Here is a 21,054-nt window from a genome sequence, read left to right as displayed (position 1 = left end):
GAAATATCAGTTTTCACCTGGGGTACGTTGATAAAGTCCTCTAAATGGGGGACATTGTTAGTTTCCAACTAGTACTGGGTGAAGGATCTGAGATTCCTGATTGTCTCAGTGGCAGTATGCTTAGTAACAACCTTTGAAATGAATGTCTCATTGAGAAAGAAAGGTCAAATTCAGATATCTAATAGGTGTTACTCGTGCATCTAGCATGGAATAGATTACAGATATTGGAGCTTTAGTTGATGAATATGTCATTTAAACAATAGACAAATTACATTTGAAAGGATCAGATGAGACACATACTAAAGCGTATCAACTCATTAGAAAGACAGATAACGAGTCAATCTTTTAAACCCTTCGCGAACAGTACACTGGCATCAGTGGTTAGTGCGTCGACCCATGTGGAAAGTAAACATGAAAAGAACACTGTATGCTAATAGCAGAGTAACAAAATTGTAATTAACGAAAATTATACAATGACCCCCCATCAATATTCCAAAACGTGCACGCTGATTGGTCAGCGTGCCCATTGTAACTCAGACTTTTACTAATGGAAAAAGGTACGGTCGCCCGGACTTTTTCCATTAGTATAAGTCTTTTTTTTTTTTAGACAGCAACGGAGAACAAAAGAGCTCCGTTGCTGTAATCTCGCTATGTTAAACGGGTTTAACATAGTGAGATAGCTTAAAAAAAAGCAATGGAGATCTTCCTTTCTCTGTTGCTTTTTTTTAAAGCTGTCTTGCTATGTTAAACAGGTTTAACATAGCGAGGCGACTTTAAAAAAAGCAACGGAGAAAGGAAGATCTCCGTTGCTTTTTTTTAAAGCTGTCTCACTATGTTAAACTCTTTTAACATAGCAAGGCACTTTTAAAAAGCAACGGAGAGTTGCTTCCACACACACAGCTCTGATGTACTGCATAAGCATACGCATGCACAATACATCAAAACTGCCACAGAATAAAGGGACAGCTGCAGAAGGGCAGCACGGAGGCATTATACAATGCCATTATTTAAGAAAAGTATGTATTTTTTTCTTAAATAATGTCATTGTATAATAGCAATAACCCACTTCTGAGTGTGGGTAATGCTGGATTTACCCACGGTTGTCTTTGTTTGGCCACTTGGGCTTCGCCTTCGTGACCAAACCACACCAACCATGGGTAAATCCAGCATTACCCACACCCAGGCGTGGGTTATTGCTTAAATAAAACATAGTTAAGTTGTCAAAGATAAAGATTTTGCTAAGTGAGAGAAGAATTAATTCATAAGAGAAAATAAAGTTTTTTGATATGTTGCTGAGAAATGACAATGTTCACCCTTGCAAAACATTCTGAAGAAATAGTTATGTAGTATATATACTGGACAATAATTTCAAATACTAACAATGTTACAGGCACATTTATATTTAATCATTTTTAAAAGTTCTCTTTGAAAGTCTAATGTAGTATTTCTAATAATAACATAGCTTGAATGCAAAAGGCAAAATTTTACATCTGGTGCAGAACGTGATTTTACTAAACAAAAGGGAAGAATTCCTTGGAATGGAAATGCATTTTCCTTTATTTGAAAATGTCAGCAGTGTTCATTAAATATTCTAAAGAAATCATAGAAACAGGTCATTGTTACTAGAAACAATTCTGCAAATTAAATACAGTGCAATAACATTGGTAACTATCAACAGACTCACACTAAAACTTAAACAGAATTTGTATGAGGTTACCTCTTGAAAACAAGCAGAAAAAGTTTACATATGTTATAGAAGTTGGTTTCACAAAGGAATAGCAACATTTCTTTTGGGGATATCAGTAAAGCATTGTAACCAACATCTGAAATAAAAATATATATTTGTATTCAAACGTAAACAAACTGCAACTAAAAGTTGGTTGCATACATGAATGCATGAGAAAAGAAAACTTCTGGGTAAGTGGCAAAATCTAGTGAGTGAAATCAAACTGCTCTGTTGTCAGTTCCATACGCTATAGTGAGTTACTAAATAGTCCTTTAAGGTGCAGAACCTATGTTTTATGCAAGTCATATTATCACTGTTTGTCTTTGGTAGGCCTGAAACACTGGTAATTATTATACCTTTCTTTTTGACATGTAGTCACTCATCTGTGTATTCCATCTGGTTCTTGCTTGGCATTGCTTCTATCCACATGGTTTAGGCCAGAGTTATGCTATAGAAATGACATCAGTGTTTGTCTCTTCCTGCAGGTTTCATACTTTCTTGATGTACTTTGCATACCCTAGTTCTGCTGTGCACACAGTAAGTGTCAGTAACTTCTGCAAGCTTATCAGTGACTTTGCACTTGAGTACCACACTACAAGGGCACAGATTCTGCAGACGATGCAGGGGAAAAGACTCCGGCGGGGAGCAGTAAGAAATGCCAAGGTAACAAGAGTTTTCATGTGCCAGCATGCTATTGTCTTCAGCCTGATATATCTATTTGCTACCTTCTCATTTAATTTTATTCCTTTATTCCTCTTTGTTTAGCATTCTCATTTGGTACTATTCCAATTATCTGTGCTGTATATGCAATGTTAAAAAATCATTCTTATAAAAATATATCTACAGGTGAAGTCAAGATTCTATGACTATAAGAGTCAGTAATACATATGGTACTATTTTTTTATTTGGAAAATTATTTCCTGGGTTTAATATATTTTAAAGAAAATGTTTTGGTAACTATGTGGAGGAAGTGTTTAGTTTCCTTAGGGGGTCATACTGATTTCTCAACCAGCCTTCCTCACTGGGTAAAATAAGTTACCATTATGCAAGTTATTTTGTAATTTCCCACTAGTATCCCTTGATAAAAAAGCACCAGTAAGAAAACAGACATAACATACAGAAACCTCCTAAAACATTTAAAGGGTAAATATACTCACAAAACACAAATAAATATGTGAGTCCAAAACAAATAGACACAGGTGAAAATGAGTCACTCTCACTCAAACCAGGGTTCAAATGAACACAGGTAGAAAAAAATCCAGAATCTTTCCTTGTTTAATACCTTTTCCATGCTATATCTAGTGAAGTGTATTTTAGGTGGAATGGAATCAATACCCAGGAAAACAAAAGAGGCATCAGGATGTTCTTAAATAATGCACTGTGCTCACAATTATAGCAAACATCTCTGAGATGGAGACCTATGCATTCCTTAAAGACACAAGGTCATGCCAACATAGAAGGCACCACAGAAACCTGTATCCAAGTAAACAACCGTAGAAGTATCACATCTGATAGTCTAATACATAAAAAAACAGAAGTGTTTTTAGTGGAAAATAATGAACCAGGCTGTCTATAATGGCAGAACAAACATGATAAACTCCCTAAAAATTTGTTAGGACCAGACACCCTCGTAACTAACCATTGCTTCAAATTATATCCCTTCTAGAAAGAGAATCTACATAGGTTCATAGATTAGTAGTAGACTAACTGCCCTTGTGTACTATTTTAAACTTAAGCCAGTTACCCCATGTGAGCATCAAACACTGTATTTTGTGTATGGAAGATAAACACCTTAACCATTATGCCAATGTCTCACCGAGGATTCATAATGTTTTTGACAGCATTAAAGTTTCACCCATAATGCAACATAAACCTCAGGCAAGAAGACTGCTCCACATTACTGTCTTGAAATGTCAAGTAATCTGATTGGGATCTGGTAGACATAACGTGTTTTATATTATAGCCCTGTGAAAAAAAAATCTGTCAGTTAAATCAGAAGCCATAGCCTCATTATCAGTCTTACAGCTGCATATCTTTCCCATGTAAACAAACTGGGATTTAAAGATACGTTTCCTGAACATGGTCAGGATGGCAACTGCTTTGTGTAATAATGCATTTTGTTGAATAGTTTATTATGTATGTACACTAGAAATATGTGTGCCATTAAAGTTTTGGTAACATTAACATCTAAAAAAATGCTGCTAAAAAGTTGACAATTGCTAGTAAATCTACTAACAAATTCATTAGAATTGAGATATGCAACAAATTCACCAAACATAGATTGTGTGACCCAAAATTCAGTTACCTGAACTATTCACCAAACATAGATTGTGTAACCCAAGATTCAGTTACCTGAACTATATCTCATATCACACTGGCAATGACCATGCTCTGCTCCAGACTAACCTTCCCCCTCACCCCATTTCTCTACTACTCTGGCCACAGCTTTCTAAATCTTGTGAGGAAGGTCCCTTTTCCCACACAAAAATATATATATATATTGTACTATGTTAAATGTTTATATCGTATCTATACTTGCAGGGACTTGTAATTTTATTGTATTCTATTCACTATGTCTTTTTAGCTATGTACTATTTTTTACTGTCTTATTTTATAATACCTGTATCTCATTGTATACCTGACTCCTTTTATGCTATTGTATTACTATGTTCATTGGAGCTTTTCTCCCTGGGTCTCTACTGAAAAAGGACTTTTTGTCCCGTGGACATTACCTGGTAAACAAATGTAAATAAATAAATAAATAAATAAATAATAATAATAAAACTAAAAAAAAAGTTAAACTGAAACAAAACAAATCAGCTTCAGGGAGCATCAATGAGTGCAGTCATGGGAAAGGGAGGTCTGGAGTGAACTGACATCCGAAGTACAGAGAAACCAATGTCCATCAAATTGCATAAAAGAAACCAGTTGTGAAAAAAAATGGGCAGTGTTGTGCAACCAAGACCTTATCAGAGACAGAGGTTTAAGGTATTTCTCTAAAAAAGCAGGAAGTGATTCAATTTAATAAACCTGTTCCAGCAACAACAGATCAGCCAGAAGGCAGTTCACAATTATTATGTATTTTAGGGGAAGAAAAAAAAACTGGGAGGATAGAGAAACAAAGAATGTAATGCACATAACCAAACAACTGATGTCCGAGGGAGCTATTTTGATTTATTTGAATGTCTGTATTTATGTAAAGGCCTGCACTGCTTAAGACAAAAGCATCACATTTAATAATGACCAGAAGTCATACCAGTTGGTACATGCCCCTATTAACATAACTCTTAACCTCTTAGCACAAGAAATCTGAATAAAGTCTAAAATAATGGGGAACACAGGCCCAAAAACAGGGACAGATTCTAAATATTACTCTTATAAATTTAAAAAAGTTGTTAGGATTACAGGATTTTTCTTAGTATGCATTTGTGAAGTTTGAAACTAAAATGTATGTCATTATTTAGTGACTTCATCCCTCAGTTATTTGTCAGAAAACCACAAATTTTATGAGGAAAAGACAAAAAATATGAGGCAAAAATCTGGACAGTTGAGAGTTATACCAATTACACAGCGCTGGTGCTGTTAAAGAAAAGAGAGTAGGAACTTATTCATATGGAATCACCTGGTACGATAGAGAGAAACAGAGCCTACTGAATAGTAAACAGTATGGTGAATGCAGTTAAGCAAGAAAAAGTAAGGATCTGCACAGACCAATGGGATCTCTATAAGTGGATTCAAAGGGAATATTTTTTAAGAAGTAATTGCCACTGTTCTCACTGCATTGGTCTTTTCAGTGGTGGATGCAAATCTGAGATATTGGTAGATTAAGCTACATGTGGAAGATCAAAGCTATGTGTATATAATATGCACTTGAGTAGATGGAGACTTCTGAGACTACGCTTTAGGATATCATCAGCACCAACAGTATGTCAGTGTGCAGTGGCTAAAATGATTTAAGGACTGGAAGGCATCATAGATATTAATGATAACATTCTGGTCTGGGATTTGGCAAGGTAAAAGCATGGCAGCAAATGGATTAAGCTGTTAGGCTAAGGTCCTAAGGTTTGAAAATTAACAGGCTTAATTGTCAAAAAAATTATGTTTTAGAAGTGTATGGTCTATTTACTTATTAGTGATAGGTTACAAGCAGATGCTGACAGTGCATGTCATAGGAAGTATGCACAATTCCAATAAAATCTCATTAATGCGATTCTTGGCAATGATGCCAGTAGCATAGCAAATGTGGGATGAAGGGGGGCAATAGCTTCAATTGCAAATTGTTAGTGGGAGCGATCGGGAGCTCTTTTCTCTACCAAAATGCCAGTACAGAAAGTCAATTAAGCTTAGCTTATTTTTGTTTGTTTGTTTTGTTCTTAAGTTGAAGTGCTGGGGGCTATGGATTGGCTGCTGCAATGAAGGTAGCCAGGTAGCCAATTGCACAGTAAGCTAAAGACATTTTTTTCTTCACTTGAACTGCCGGGGAGGGTGTGCATGGATTGGCTTCTGTACTGTAGGAGGCCAACCAGCTTTTTGTAGTAAGCAGAAGTCCTTTTTTTTACTTCACTTGAAGAGCTGAGTAGGTGGGGTGCAAGTTTCTGGGAGTGGCTCAGAGCACTAGATGTGCCAACTATGATGATACAATACCTTTACAAGTTTGTACCACACTTGTCAGACATAAATGTACCACTAAGAAAGTTGCTTGGAAAAGATACAGCCTGGTCTTATCAAAGAATCAAGTTAGAAGTTTTGAACTGTTATAAAGGCTAGTAGTTATTGCATTAGCACTTAAATATTATGATCTTCAAGTATAACTTCAGATTTATGTATGTGCTTACATCTAAGCAATGATACCTTACAAACAAAAATAAAATATTATAAAATCATACAATAATCAGATAAGATATAAAATATAGGTAAAGTAGCAAACAAAGATGGCATATAAAATAATAAACTTCAACAAAAAAATAGAATGGAAAACAAACCTGGGGATTCAATAAACTTCGTATAGGCTTAGCACAAAGCTTACACGGAGTTTATAAGTTTGTGCGATGAGCAGTGGTGCTAACTGTATATGTATGCCATGCACCACATTTAAACTTAAACGAGCACAGTTTTGTGGCCAGCAGCAAACACAGACAGCAGCAGACATGTAAGCCTGTTTACCTTCAGGCAAACTAGGTCTGTGTGTTTGAGCGGAATACCACACTGATTACCAGGGTTAATTAATTAATTAATTAATTGATTGATTAATTAATTAATTAATAAAGCAATGTATATAGTTCCAACACATTATATGAAAATGTATAAAGTGCAGAGTATTGTGGAAACCTGTTTCAGGCATACTGAACAAAAGTACAAAAAAACACTCAAAAGCACTTTATCAGGTAATACTAGAAAAAATGAACTCCAGTAAATAGTGTCACAAAACCCATTAAGGTTAACCTTTTGTCTCCTAAAAAATATTTTATATTAACAAAAAAATATCAAAATATATATAAATGCTTGTATGTATAATGTAGTTGTAATATTTTTTTTCTGCATTTATTATATTGTTTTTTAGTAATGATTAACCCTAAAGGGTTAATTGTTTAATTAAGGATTTTATTGGTTTTAGGAAGTATAAATAGCTAGGTAGTGTATTGTGTGATTATTCAGATGAAGCCCTTTATGGATGAAAGCGAATAATAAAGTTTTGAGCCGCTATTTTCTGGAATTTGTTTTTTTTTCCAGTATTCCCTTATAGTGCTTTGGAGTGTTTTTTTTTATTGTTTTTTACCACTATTCAGCTGGGACATTTGCTCTTTTTTATACTGAACAAAAGTGGTGTAAATGATCCGTAAGGGTACATAGACCGCAATATAAACAGTTAGGGGAAGTGTGTGTATTGAATAGGGACACACAGATGACTTGTAGGAATGAACATAGGGAAAGAGGCCAGGTAAAACATAGTAATGTACAGCAGATGAGGGCATGTCAATGAAGCCAGTTGTAGCCTGAACACTAATCACTTATCAACATGATACAGTACAGACTGCAGTGAATGTATATTATGTGACTATCAGACAAGGTAACATAACAATGAAAAAGATTCTTTGTGATATAAGAATCCTGACATGAACAATGGAGAGGACATCTATCAGGGACGGTATGTAAAATACAGTTTAGGTGTATATTGTAAAACTGCAAAACGAGTTGCCTGAATCTGACTGTAATGTCAGCAGAGGTCTCAACCAAGTGGGACTCACAGTAACAGGCTCATGGACAACAGTAGATAGAAGAATGCACAATCATGGACAATATCAGAATAATACCACCAGTAATCCCATGTCTCTGATGAAACATATGTGATTGTGAGTGATCATAGATGGTTCTGCAAAGACACACTTTTACAACTATTATGAGTTGTCAGCAATCTATGAGGGGAATCAAGCTCACTGTCCAGAAACTTAACATCTGCTGCAGGTGTTAGGAGGGACACTCTTATACCTGTATGTGAGATTTTGATCAATCTAGGCTAGTTGACAGGTGTGCATGGCATATATATGGCACAATCCACACTGTCATGAATATAACCCATGTCATCAATGTTGTCATTCAGCTAGATATGTACTGTGTGCATTACTAGCACATATCACACATGCATCTGGTATAATACCTTGGTGGAGGTTCCTGTACCTTCAGACACTAATGTTTATGCAACAAAAAGAATATTTTGGTATGGCCAATAAGATGTATGGGAGGTCACTGTAGCAAATGTGGTACAATGAGTAACTCATCCCTGGAAGATGTGTTGTGAGGTACATGAAAAAGGGTGCATTGTACTCAGTTACTGGTGTGATGAGGGCTGAGTACTATGGAAATATAATGCCTATTGATGTGGAAGCCCTGCACATACTCAGGAGCTGTGTTGCATGCAAGGGAGTTGTCACCACTGTGGGCACATGCTGGTGAATGTTCTGAATACCATCTTCCTGAGTACACAGGTCACATACCACTTGGTCTGCTCATAGGGCTGTGCTGTCTACATTATAATTAGGTTGTGCATTGTGTTTGCTTTTATAACATAACAAATCCCGGCATAATTTTTTTTCATCTCATGTGCCTTTATGTCTGTGGCAGCAATACTTTGTGTGTGTTGATACTGTCTGTGTTATACTAATATCAAACTTTGATTCAATGATTATCCACAATCTGCAATCCTCCAGAAAGCTGTTTAGACAAAGGATGTGTTTGTCGATGCTGACATCTGAGACTTAAATAATGAACATGAAGGGGCCTACCACACAGCCCAAGGAATGAACCAGATCAATGGACTCCATATATAGGTCTCTTCAGACACTTCAACATATTTATATGTCATGCATGTGATCCAGTGGTCTACCCACTTGGTGATATAGGTGTTTATGGCCACTCGTGACAATGTTGCAGTAATACCTCAGTGTAGATTTGTGTCCACTGCCTTGGTCTGGTCAGGTTCTGCGGGATGATATCATTGTCATCATGTATGCTCTTGTTGACCTTCTTAAGGATATCTAACTGATGTAACAGACATGGCTGTAGCCTGAAAAAAATCACACATGTCTTTCGCACACAGCCAGGATATTACCAATGTCCATTTAGAAAAGGTCCATGATGACATGTTGGTCTACCTCACAGATGAGGAGAGCCAGGATGTGTCTATACATGCATGCATCAGGTGGTGTCCCCCCTCAGTCAAATGGATGCATGTTGATGCACACAATTTTATGGGAAGATATTCCGCCTGGAAGCTGTGAAGTATGAATCCAACCGTGTCTAGTAGGTCCATGTTTTGAGTCACAGTATAGGCAATTTATGATGTTGTCACGGCCCACTGATTCTGTGATATTAGCCGTATAGAGTTCACAGATGTACTGCCCTCCTTAGCACAGAAACAGAGTAATCTTTGCATGTATAATCTGGCTGATGGTCAGTGACGACAGGGTGAGGTGGCATGGGAGACAAACTGTCAGCTATTGGATGTTCTATTTCCTCCAGTTGGGTATGTCTGGTGGCATCCACATGCACATCTATGCTTAGTTGTGTATTTCACTTAACATTTCAAATGTATTGGAATAAATGATTTGTGAATAGACCTACAAATACAACCATGGTCATTAATCACATTTCACACACTGGTACTATGCACACAGTCATACAGCTGTACCAATAGCATTTACTTATATCACTTGTGCAACATATGCCTATATGTGTTTCATGGACAAGCTGTGTTTGAGCAGCCTGATGCCATATCAGAACACGTTACAGATCAGTTGTTTGTGACTCATGCAGACCAATTCGAGACACAAATGCTAATAGTCATACAATGGTGTTGCTAATCCCCTCAATAATCCTTGGTCATAGCATCACAACTGAGCATAGAATGAATTGCCCAAGATTGCAATTGTATGAAAACATGTGATACACTGTTGTGTATATCACAGCATAACATGTATGAGACAAGACTTATGTGATCATGTAATCAATATGAATATATATTGATGTATATCACAGAGCATTTAATGATGATATGTTGATACTTGCACACTTATGCCATACTGCAATTGTTACAGTGATGGCGGAATGTGAACTGTGTTGACGGTAACTCAGAACATTCCCCTTACCTTGAATTAAAGTGATTTTGGAGTTAATACACAAAGGAAGCACTGATAGAGCCCCCCCCCCCACCCCCGCTTTAGTATTAGCATTCATGATTTTTTTAATCTCAGATTTATTTGTTGTGACTTACAGGATCTAATGCTGTGCTTCTGATGAGGACCCCTTGGAAGAATAATGCAAGATTGCTTAACAGCAAAACTTCAAACTCTTATACCATTAAGAGCAAGTAACACTTCTCTGGTGCCTCGGCTTTCAGAAAAGCCTTTTCAGTGTACATCTCTCTGCTAGTAAGCATACACTTAAATACATGCATTTAATCAATTAAATAATCATCCAATTAAGAATTCACTAAAACGTCAACTAAAAAGGTTAACTTTTAATATTCTTTTTTTTAACCTTCTTATATTAAATGCTTCCAAGAGAATTCCCTATTCAAACCTCTTGGAAACACTGTATCATATTTTAAAATAAATATTGCTTCCTTCCTTCTTAAGTGTTCCTTAATTTTTTTCATCAGTACTAAACCTAGTATTCATTTATTCCAATGCAGTTGGCTGCATCCCCTGTGAGTCTCCATTATGGTGTTCCTTAAAGTGCATAGCTACAGGACTCTGAAATATTTGCTTCTTGATGTCCCTTATGTGCTCTTTTAATCTTGCAGCAAAACTTCCTTGCTTTCCCCAATATAAAATAATCCACAAGGACATTTTAAACTATATATAATCGTTTCACTATTGCAAGTGAAGCTGCCTCTTCTGTCATTTTTTTTTCCATTAATACTTTCAAAACTATGCACAATATGTTTGCATACTGTGGATGAGACACTTGGTGGATAGGGACATGCTGAAGAGGGCTAAGCTGAAATCTGAAATTAAACAAGCTTGTTCAATTATTGCAAGTAAGATCAGTCAGGAAGCCTTTGAAGGCTATTTGCAGAGTGTCAATGATAAATTGTTGACTTATGAAAAATAGCTCATTGAGCGTAAAAAAAAAACTGTTGAGAGACAATCGGGATTACGAACGCAAGCAAGCGTTCGTTTCTTCTTCCGGAACTAACAAAGAGCAGCATGTTAGGTTCCAGGAGGGGAAGGAGTAACTGAACGACCTGTGAATACATCGGCTGAAAGTGGAGCCTCATCAACGGAAGGTGAAGGGGAAGAATGGGAAGCCTACTCACGGCTCCCAATCAAAGACAGTTTTGATTTTTTGGATAAAGTAAAGAAAATAACATGGCAGAATATGTTTTTTACGGTGATAGATTTAATCATCCTATACACTAGCATTAAAAATAGTGATGGTATAGAAGCTGTGCAATTTTTTCTGAGGAAAATCCCCAGTGCACAGTATCTCATAGAACTAACATTGTTCTGTTTGGAAAATAATATATTTGAATTTGATGGCTCTCTGTATCATCAAAAGTGTGGGACAGCTACGGGGGCAGCTTTTGCCCCCCACATATTCTAACTTATTTATGGGTCTCTATGAACATTTATGTGTGTATAGGAATTACTTTTTTAGAAAACATGCTGTTCATTTTTATAGATACAGTGATGATTTGATTTTTGTTTGCAAGGGGGGCTATGGAGAAGTGGAAACATTTGTTCAAGAACTGCAAGTGAACAGGTTTGAGATCAAGTTTCATGGGTTACAAAAAGGAAAGACAGTAAATTATCTGGATATTACAACAGAAGGGCAATAATATGGTAAACTTAAAACTAAAATATTTAGAAAAATGGGACAACCAAGCTTTATGTTGCATGGAACTAGTTGTCAACCCCCCATACTATTTCTTCCATTCCTTATGGGGAAATGGTTAGGGTTAAATGATTATGTAGTGACAGGAAGGAATGTGAGAAGGAAGTTCAAAATACAGCTAATATGTTCATAGAAAGGGGCTATGAGCCAGAGAAAGTATGGTTGGGGTGTAATAAAGTAATGAATAAAAAAGTGAATAAAGCACAGAACATAATAATGCAGAAACAAAAATGCTGAAGAAAAAGAGAGCGAGTTATATTTTGTGTTTAAGTATAATAATTTCTCCAGTTAGGTATTACTGGTCTTACATACAGAAAGAAAAATCCTGCCTAAAAATGTCAAACTTTGTTTATCATATAAAAGAGGCAGGAGCCTTAAGGACATGTTAGTACATGGAAAATTTGAGAGACCAAAAGATATAGAAAATAATATAGTGAGACATGGAACTTTTCCATGTCATAATTGCACAGTATGCAAACATATAGTGGATAGTTTTGAAAGTATTAATGGAAAAAAAAAACTTGACAGAAGAGGCAGCTTCACTTGCAATAGTGAAACGATTATATACAGTTTAAAATGCCCTTGTGGATTATTTTATATTGGGGAAAGCAAGATAAGTTTTGCTGCAAGATTAAAAGAGCACATAAGGGACCTCAAGAAGCAAATATTTCAGAGTCCTGTAGCTATGCACTTTAAGGAACACCATAATGGAGATACACAGGGGTTACAGGCAACTGTTTTGGAACAAGTGAATACTAGGTTTAGTACCGATGAAAAAATTAAGGAACACTTAAGAAGGAAGGAAGCAATATTTATTTTAAAATATGATACAGTGTTTCCAAGAGGTTTGAATAGGGAATTCTCTTGGAAGCATTTAATATAAGAAGGTTAAAAAAAGAATATTAAAAGTTAACCTTTTTAGTTGACTTTTTTAGTGAATTCTTAATTGGATGATTATTTAATTGATTAAATGCATGTATTTAAGTGTATTCTTACTAACAGAAAGATGTACACTGAAAAGGCTTTTCTGAAAGCCATAGAAGTGTGACTTGCTCTTAATGGTATAAGCGTTTGAAGTTCTGCTGTTAACTTTTACTGCAGAAGTTATTTTTTTTAATAAGTCAGTCTGTGTACTAAACTGACTGAATTCATCTGGGCTGGAACTTGTGGTGTGAAGTCTGGTTTGTTCTACAGTGTGGTGCTTTATTTGTTCATAGTCTTCTTCATTCAGCTGTTCCCATCAGGGGTTGCCACAGCAGATAATCTGTTTCCATTTCTTCCTGTCCTCTGCATCTTGCTGTGTCACACCAACCACCTGCATGTCCTCTCTCACCACATCCATAAACCTTATCTTAGGCCTTCCTCTTTTCCTCTTACCTGGCAGCTCCATACTTAGTATCCTTTTCCCAATATACCCAGCATCCCTCCTCAGAACATGTCCAAACCAATGCAATCTTGTCTGTCTGGCTTTGTCTCCAAACCATCCAACCTGAGCTGACCCTCTAATATACTGATTCCTGATCCTGTCCATCCTCATCACACCCAATGCACATCTTAACATCTTTAACTCTTCCACCTCCAGCTCTGACTCCTGTCTTTTCATCAGTGCCACCATCTCCAACCTATGTAACATAGCTGGTCTCACTACCCTCTTGTAGGCCTTCCCTTTTACTTTTACTGGTACCCGTCTGTAACAAATCACTCCTGACACTCTTCTCCACCCAATCCACCCTGCCTGCACTCACTTTTTCACCTCCCTTCCACACTCACCATTACTCTAAACTGTCGATCCCAAGTATTTAATTTCATCCACTTTCACCACCTCTACTCCCTGCATCCTCACCATTTCTCTGTCTTCTCATTCATACACATATATTCTGTCTTAGTCCTGCTGACCTTCATTCCTCTCCTCTCTAGAGCATATCTCCACCTCTCCAGGGTCTGCTCAACCTGTTCCCTACTCTCACTACAGATCACAATGTCATCGTACAATGTAAACATGTTCATAGTAATGAAGTTAACAAGATCTAGGAGACCACAGACCACAGCAGGTATTCATTTAGCACATAGCAATGTGCAAAACAGCATGGATAGTGGAAACATTAGTGCAGTTGCACTAGGAAAAAGCAGCATGATAAGCAGCATATGCAGATGATTGCATAATGGCATGCAAATGAGGTTCCTGCAACAAATGGGGTAGTTATTATGCAAATGATGGCATCAAACATGGAGATGTAATTCAGACATGTTTAAAACAAGTATGCAGCACCATGGCATATATGAATTCTTAATACTAATGCCTGATATTGTAGAGGAAACTATGATATTTGTGACATCAGCTACAGTCGAACAACATGTTAGTGTCTGCACTTGCAGTCACTACCCACAGAATTGAATGCTGCAGGTGTCCATGTTAACACAGATGGTACTGTCAGTCCTTAACATGCCAGCACTTCACTGAGCAGCAGATCATGGACTGCTTCTGTATATACTGGCAGCTCATACAGGAGCTTGTCAAATTGTACCAAACAAAAGTCAAATTAAGGGGGCTGCACGGACTGCCCATCCCGGTATACATTAAGATAAATGAAGCTTTAACCACTTTATTTACAGAGTCCATTTATTGAACATTGGTGGAACATGCTAGGTACATCACAGGCTTCAGTCTCATGTATCTTAAACCACAGCTGCTTGACATTGTGATACAGCATGTGGAGAAGCATATTCAGTTCCCAAAGACTGCAGGACACAACCACCACTGAGTGGGAGTTTTATTCCAAAGCCCAATGCTCTAAAGTTCTGGGAGTCACTGAGTGCACACATATTCCTATCAAGGCTCCTTGTGGTGAGATGAACAGGCAAGGTTTCCACACCCTCAGTTGTCATCTGGTGTACAATGTCCAGCAGGTATCATCTGTAATAGTTTCTTGTGCTACTCAGGTAGTTCACATGATTCACACACATAGCATATTTCCAATGTATACCAGTGGTTCATATAGGTGGACTTCACACAGGGTCATCTAGCTGGCAGGTGTATGTGTAGGTAGGTACATATGCTACTATATACACTTATTATGCAAATAGGTAGCAGACCACATTTAATGATGTGAAGGCTGCTGGCCCAGCTAGCTAGAATTTTGTAAATAATTCTATGCCATTGTGAACAGTAATATGATTTGCATGCTTGTCTTACAAATGTAAGAAAACTATATGTTATGTGTATATTAAACTACTGGTGCAGAAGTGTGTGTTGAAATGTATGTTCTGTACTGAGCTTCAAGAATGTAACCACAGTGTACCCTGCTGGAAAAGAGCAGAAACGTGTATAAACTATATACCTGTGCAAATGTATGTTTTCATGGTAGAAGTTGGGACATACAGAGTTAACTTGCAAAACTCTGAGAAAATAAGTGGAAATTGTTTATGACTGTTTATGTAGAGAGACAGGATGTCTAGAGCTAGGACATTTTTCTAATGTCTGGAAACAGAAATAATTACAGGTTTCAAAGGTAAATGTGTTTAACTGTTTTACAACTTCCAGTTCAAAGCAAACTTATGAGAGATAAGTATTTTTGACACAGACGTGACAAAAAATTATGTGATCTGAGATAACCCAGCAGAAATGTTTTGATAGTAATTTAAGAACTATCTCAGAGAGTGAGTCTGTGCATTTTCTATCTGTCTTTGGACCTGAAAACATCCATCTTCAGCACTTCTCATCTACATTTGCCTTGCTCTGTAAGTAAGACTTAGATCATAGTATCAGAGATAGGAGTACAGTAAGATTAGTTTAGATGTTTTCTGTAGTTATGTGAGACTGTCCTGCAATGTTGTTTTAAGGTATTTCCTGTGATTCTGAACTCTGTTGTCACTGTGTTAAGTTACTGAGTATTGTCTTGTGCTTTTATTATTTAATATTAAATATATTTAAATCTTTGGATTGTGCCTGGTTTGTTTAGAGATATGTAAGCTCTTAAAGTACTTGTATATGCATTTGGTGACACTGTATAGGCCACTCCTAAATAGCCTTAAAAGTTCTGGTCACACTTATTATTTGGATAATAGTAACATTACATAGTAGAATTGGTCACCCTTTGGGAACGGCCTTATAGTAGCTGATAAGTAAGAGTGGCTGGTGGCAGCTAGTATTACCGTATAGTCTGGGCAGAAGGGGGCAGAGCCAGTAAACCTGTGTCAGCCTTCCCCAGAGTGTCTGTGTGTTTGTATATAAATCAAATCTCAAAGAGTGTGTGTGTGTGTGTGTGTGTGTGTGTGTGTTTGTGTGTGTGTGTGTGTGTGTGTGTGTGTGTGTGTGTGTGTGTGTGTGTGTGTGTGTGTGTGTCAGCTACTTGGGCAGGGACATGAAGCACTGGTTGGACAGAAAGGATGCTGGAGGTTTTGGCTTGACCACTCGGCTGAGATCTTAACCCTATAGCTGTGCCAGTGGGGAATCTTACTGGGGATCTGCAGAAAGATGGAGAAACCAGTCCCAGACTGACTGTGATCTGTGTGCTGTTAAGGAAAATTGTACTTTAAGGTGTGTGTACTTGTCATCCTCCCAATGTGCACATCCCTCACTGGTGCTAGTAGTGAGGATTGAGACTCCTTGATTACTGGGCCAGTGCAGGGGTGTCACATATGACGCTACTACTCTGCACTTCATGTGATGCTGTATATGCACTGGAATCATGGCTGATGACCCTTGTCCACAACCCATACATCATGGCAGAGATGGCCTATAACACTACACATGCATAAACATGAAAAACGGCTGAAAATATTTCCAACCAAATGAAGAGAAGTTTCTACTGCCTTGATGCATCTGGTGGGGTACTGTAGTATTCACACGAGATCTGCAGCCCAGTATTTGCTGTGCACACCATGCTGCACAGCTTGGCTTTACAGAAGCAGCAGAAAAACATCTCACTAGGGCCCAATGCAACCACAGCAACAAAGGCCAAGGAGCAAGTCAGTTAGTCAGAGGATGACCAGACTACAGCAGTATCTCACTCTGAGCAGAGGTAGGTGCACTTCATTGTGATACTAACAAAGAGGTAGTATCTGGTCTACAACTATGAGCCATGATACAGCACAAAATAAAATGACAGATGTATTACCATTCACAGGCTACACAAGCCAGTGAATGGACTGGCTACATGGTGTATCAGACATTACCTTATCCATGCAGGGTATGGTGGTTGGCAGAGAAGAGTAATCATTTGTACAAATTATGGGATACATAACAGTTGACCGCAATACTATCATGTAATCCAGGATCAGAGGAGGCAGGTGTTGTAGCCATGAAATCCAACAGTAGGTTGTGCGGAGTCAGGGCTTACACCCTCCACTGGCCAGAGGGAACTGCCATGTCCAAACATTGGCAGTTTGCACTATGGCAGCATGCAATCTCTGATCTCAGTGTAATTCATGGCAGGGATAGAAGAGAACTACAGGATTGTGTGCATGCACCCTGATGGGGTCTCCCACGTCAGGAGCCACAGATGTATAGTATCCATGACCCAGGTGATGAGAATTAATAGACAAAATGCTCCATCTGCCAACAGCGGATGTTGATGGTGTAGAACTACTGTCTCGAAAGCATATGACCTGGTGCCTCAGGAATGTTAACGGTCATGAACATGAGGCCAGCCACTTGCAAGAGTGATGGTCTCTGTGGCCAGAGTTAACAATGACATTGTTTAGGAATGGTCTATTTCATCTTGGCATGCTCCACTTGTGATCATCCATTTCAAATCTGGATCCTTCCATGGCTAGAGTTGGGATGGTCTACAGAGGCAGACCGGAAGGTAGTTGTTATATGTCTCATGGAACCAGCAATGGATGCATTGTTAGCCACTGGTGATCTGAATAGCACTGTCTTCTCCCTGACTTTATACTTAATTTACCTGTGCAGATGCTGCATGTGGTCCCACAGGCCATGCAGGTGTTACATGTTATCACATAGGCCATGTTGCATACTCATCATCAGCATAATGCTGTGGGTAGCAGCCGTCTGCATCTGGTTTACTGAGCTGCACAGAAACTGGTTAATGCCAATTGTTAAACCAAGATCAGGAAGAGACCTGTAATCATAGAAATGCTGCATACTTAACAGTTCACAACTTTGTAATACATAGCCAAAAACTACATCATACATAGCCAAAAACTACACACACATTTTATTGAGTACTGGGATTTACTATGTGACCACATCTTGCAATAAGGCCTGCTTCTTTTTTTACCATGCTCTAGGAATGAGTAACAGAGCCATTTATAAGCATTATATTACCCTCCTCCTCTCCTTCTAACCTTATTACATTCACAACTTAAATTATCTAGTCTTTTGTTTAATCATTTAATTTGTGCAAAGTCAATTGTTTTGCTTACTTAACTAGGTACTTAGCAATGTTGTATATAGTTTATTAGTTGTACAATATATGTCTGTAGGCTTTTTGTACCAATGCTCATGGTTGATAAATGTCTTTAATGTGCTGTTTTTGTCATATACATAAATATAATAAAGAGTTTTGAAAAAAAAAAAGAAATGCTGCAGACCACTATGGGGTGTATTGGCACACCAGAGCCAGTACAGTGTACAGATGCCATCTGAGATGAGTACTCTGGTGTAGCCCTGGGGGGTTCACAGCTACAGGATGCCTGTAAAACACTGCCAGCCTGGAGGTTTAGTCTGTCTGTCTGTGTGTCAGAGTCTTCATATATTGGGGATGTGTGTGAGCCTCTCATGTTGGTGTTGCTGATAATGTCACTGTGTCATTAAATTATTGTCAGACACATGTAACCTGTTGATATCAGCCAAGTACTGTTCTGCTAGACCTTCTACCAGCAGGAAAGCATAAATACAACATACCTGATATCCCTTCTGACCAAAACATCCATAGCATAAGGTGACTACCAAGAAAATACATTTCAAAGCAGTATAAAGCATTTCAATTTATCATACTATTACAGGTGTGAGAGTTTATATTGCGGTGTCTAAGCATGCTAACTTTTAAGCCATTATTAAGAGAATTCTTCTCAATCAAAAGTTTTTTTTTTGTTACAAAGAAAGGCATATACATTCACGTTTCACTAAGCTGGGGCCAAGAAGAACACAAAAATGATCAGTCACATCATCCGATACAGGTGGGTGACTAAAAATGTCAACAAAATAATCTCAGTTGGCTCAGGAACATGAAGAAGGGTCACTTTATTTAAAAAAGCAATACAAATGCTTCAAGCTTTCACATATAGTTTTAATACCTGTGGAAGGAAACACTCTATGCTGTACTGTTTTTTTTGTTTCTGAGCCAATTGTGATTGTTTTATTGATTCTACTGAGTGTTTCAGCTCAGAATTAATCTGCTGCCTTGTGTTTGAAAATTGTTTAACTAAAAATGCTTCCAGCAATCGAACATTTCCCCACAAAACTTAGCTGAAAATTACCCATCTAGTCATACAAAGTGGTTGTAAATACTATTAGTGAAGTACTGTGCTTGAAATGTAATGAAATTTAATGGCAGCTTATTCTAGCCATGGGGGATATGTCACACCATGTTGACATGAAAGTACAGGTTTAGGTCTCTAGAGTAGGCGTTCTTTGTGCCACTGGTTCTGTTTCGATGAAGACTTTCCACAGAGTTCTAGGTCATTCACAGCATGGAGGCTCGCCCCTAACGAGTCTGTACAACACTGAAAGGAGGTACAGGACTTTTAATCTATCAAAGTAGCTAAAGGTATTGAAACCTGATATATTTTTGTGAGGAAATGTTGGCTCTTAGTAAGTGCATGCCAAAGTGGATATTATATTCAAATTATGGGTTTAATAATTGAGGAATGTAGTGGGTTTATAACTTCTATGAACCTTGAGGAGATATACAAAAGATAAGCTGTGCAAGGTGGAAGGATTTTCTAACCATGGTGATCAAAGGAGAATCTGCCAAGTTCCCAACTCTCTCATGATGTACTTCCTAATGGTAAGGTTGAGGGACTTTGTTGGCATTCAGGGTAAGCTCAAGTTTAACATGCCAAGTATTTGTTTGGTCACACCTTTGCTGATGAATTTGACTATTTGGTCACATCCTTGCTGGTGAATTTGACTATGAGAATGGGATTTGATAACTGCCCTCAGTTTGAGTCATCAGCAAACTTACTTAACTACATTCTCTTTCATGTCAGAAAAGTATACATCAGAGTAGGGAGCTCATGACAGATCAATGTAGGAGAGCCATGGGTGATGTTTTTCTAGTTCATTCAGATACCCCTCATCTTACTGGTATAGATACTGTCAGATAGCTCATTCGCTACCCAGTGAAGTATGTACAGGTTAATGTTGATTTGGAAGAATCTGTCATTAATCTCAGCATGACTGACAGTGTTGAAGACCTTGGAAAGTTCCTGATAGGCAGCATAGACTGTATATAGCTTATCCAAGACCTCAGTACATTTTTTTAAGGAGTTCAACCAAGCTGAGCAGGAATGATCTGCCTTTTAAAAGCCAACTGATGTGTATACAGCAATATAATGTTTCCTATGCAATTATTTGTTACTTCAACTATGATATATTCTATGGTCTTGCAAATAATACTAGTGCGATAGATAGGCCTGTAATTCACATGGTCAATACAGGGACCACATTTATGCATGGGCACCACAGTAGCTGTTCTCTACACCTCAGAGATGTAACCAGTGGAGAGACTAAGACTGAAGAACTGGTGGAGAGGGTCTGCTAGGTGGGTCTTCCCAAAAGACATCCAGACCTATTGTAAGGACCCAGAGAAAAGGAATTGTTAATTCTGGAAGGTGTCAAAATGATATGATCCCAAGTGATATGGGGATGAAAGAAATGAAGGGGGAAATTTTGTAGGTAGGTTACATCTACACAGCCTAATACATCTTATTAAGGCTTTATGGTTGAATTTTGAATTAGTTGCAAGCCG

At 37.8% G+C, this 21,054-nt stretch overlaps 1 protein-coding gene across 1 annotated transcript in view; it reads left to right on the top strand.

Moving 5' to 3' along the window:
• The window catches only part of LOC122790998 (FH1/FH2 domain-containing protein 3-like), a 283,141-nt gene that overhangs the window by 234,316 nt on the left and 27,771 nt on the right, over window positions 1-21,054 (top strand). The window contains exon 7 of the mRNA XM_044058739.1: window positions 2,212-2,389. Within this exon, the coding sequence (XP_043914674.1) occupies window positions 2,212-2,389 (178 nt within the window). The remainder of the gene's footprint in view (window positions 1-2,211; window positions 2,390-21,054) is intronic.

The sequence above is a fragment of the Protopterus annectens genome, chromosome 16.part0, assembly GCF_019279795.1.
Source record: "Protopterus annectens isolate FY-2018-M chromosome 16.part0, PAN1.0, whole genome shotgun sequence".
NCBI lineage: Eukaryota > Metazoa > Chordata > Ceratodontiformes > Protopteridae > Protopterus > Protopterus annectens.
Note: the sequence above shows the minus strand (reverse complement) of the source record. Positions and strands in the feature narration are given on the sequence as shown.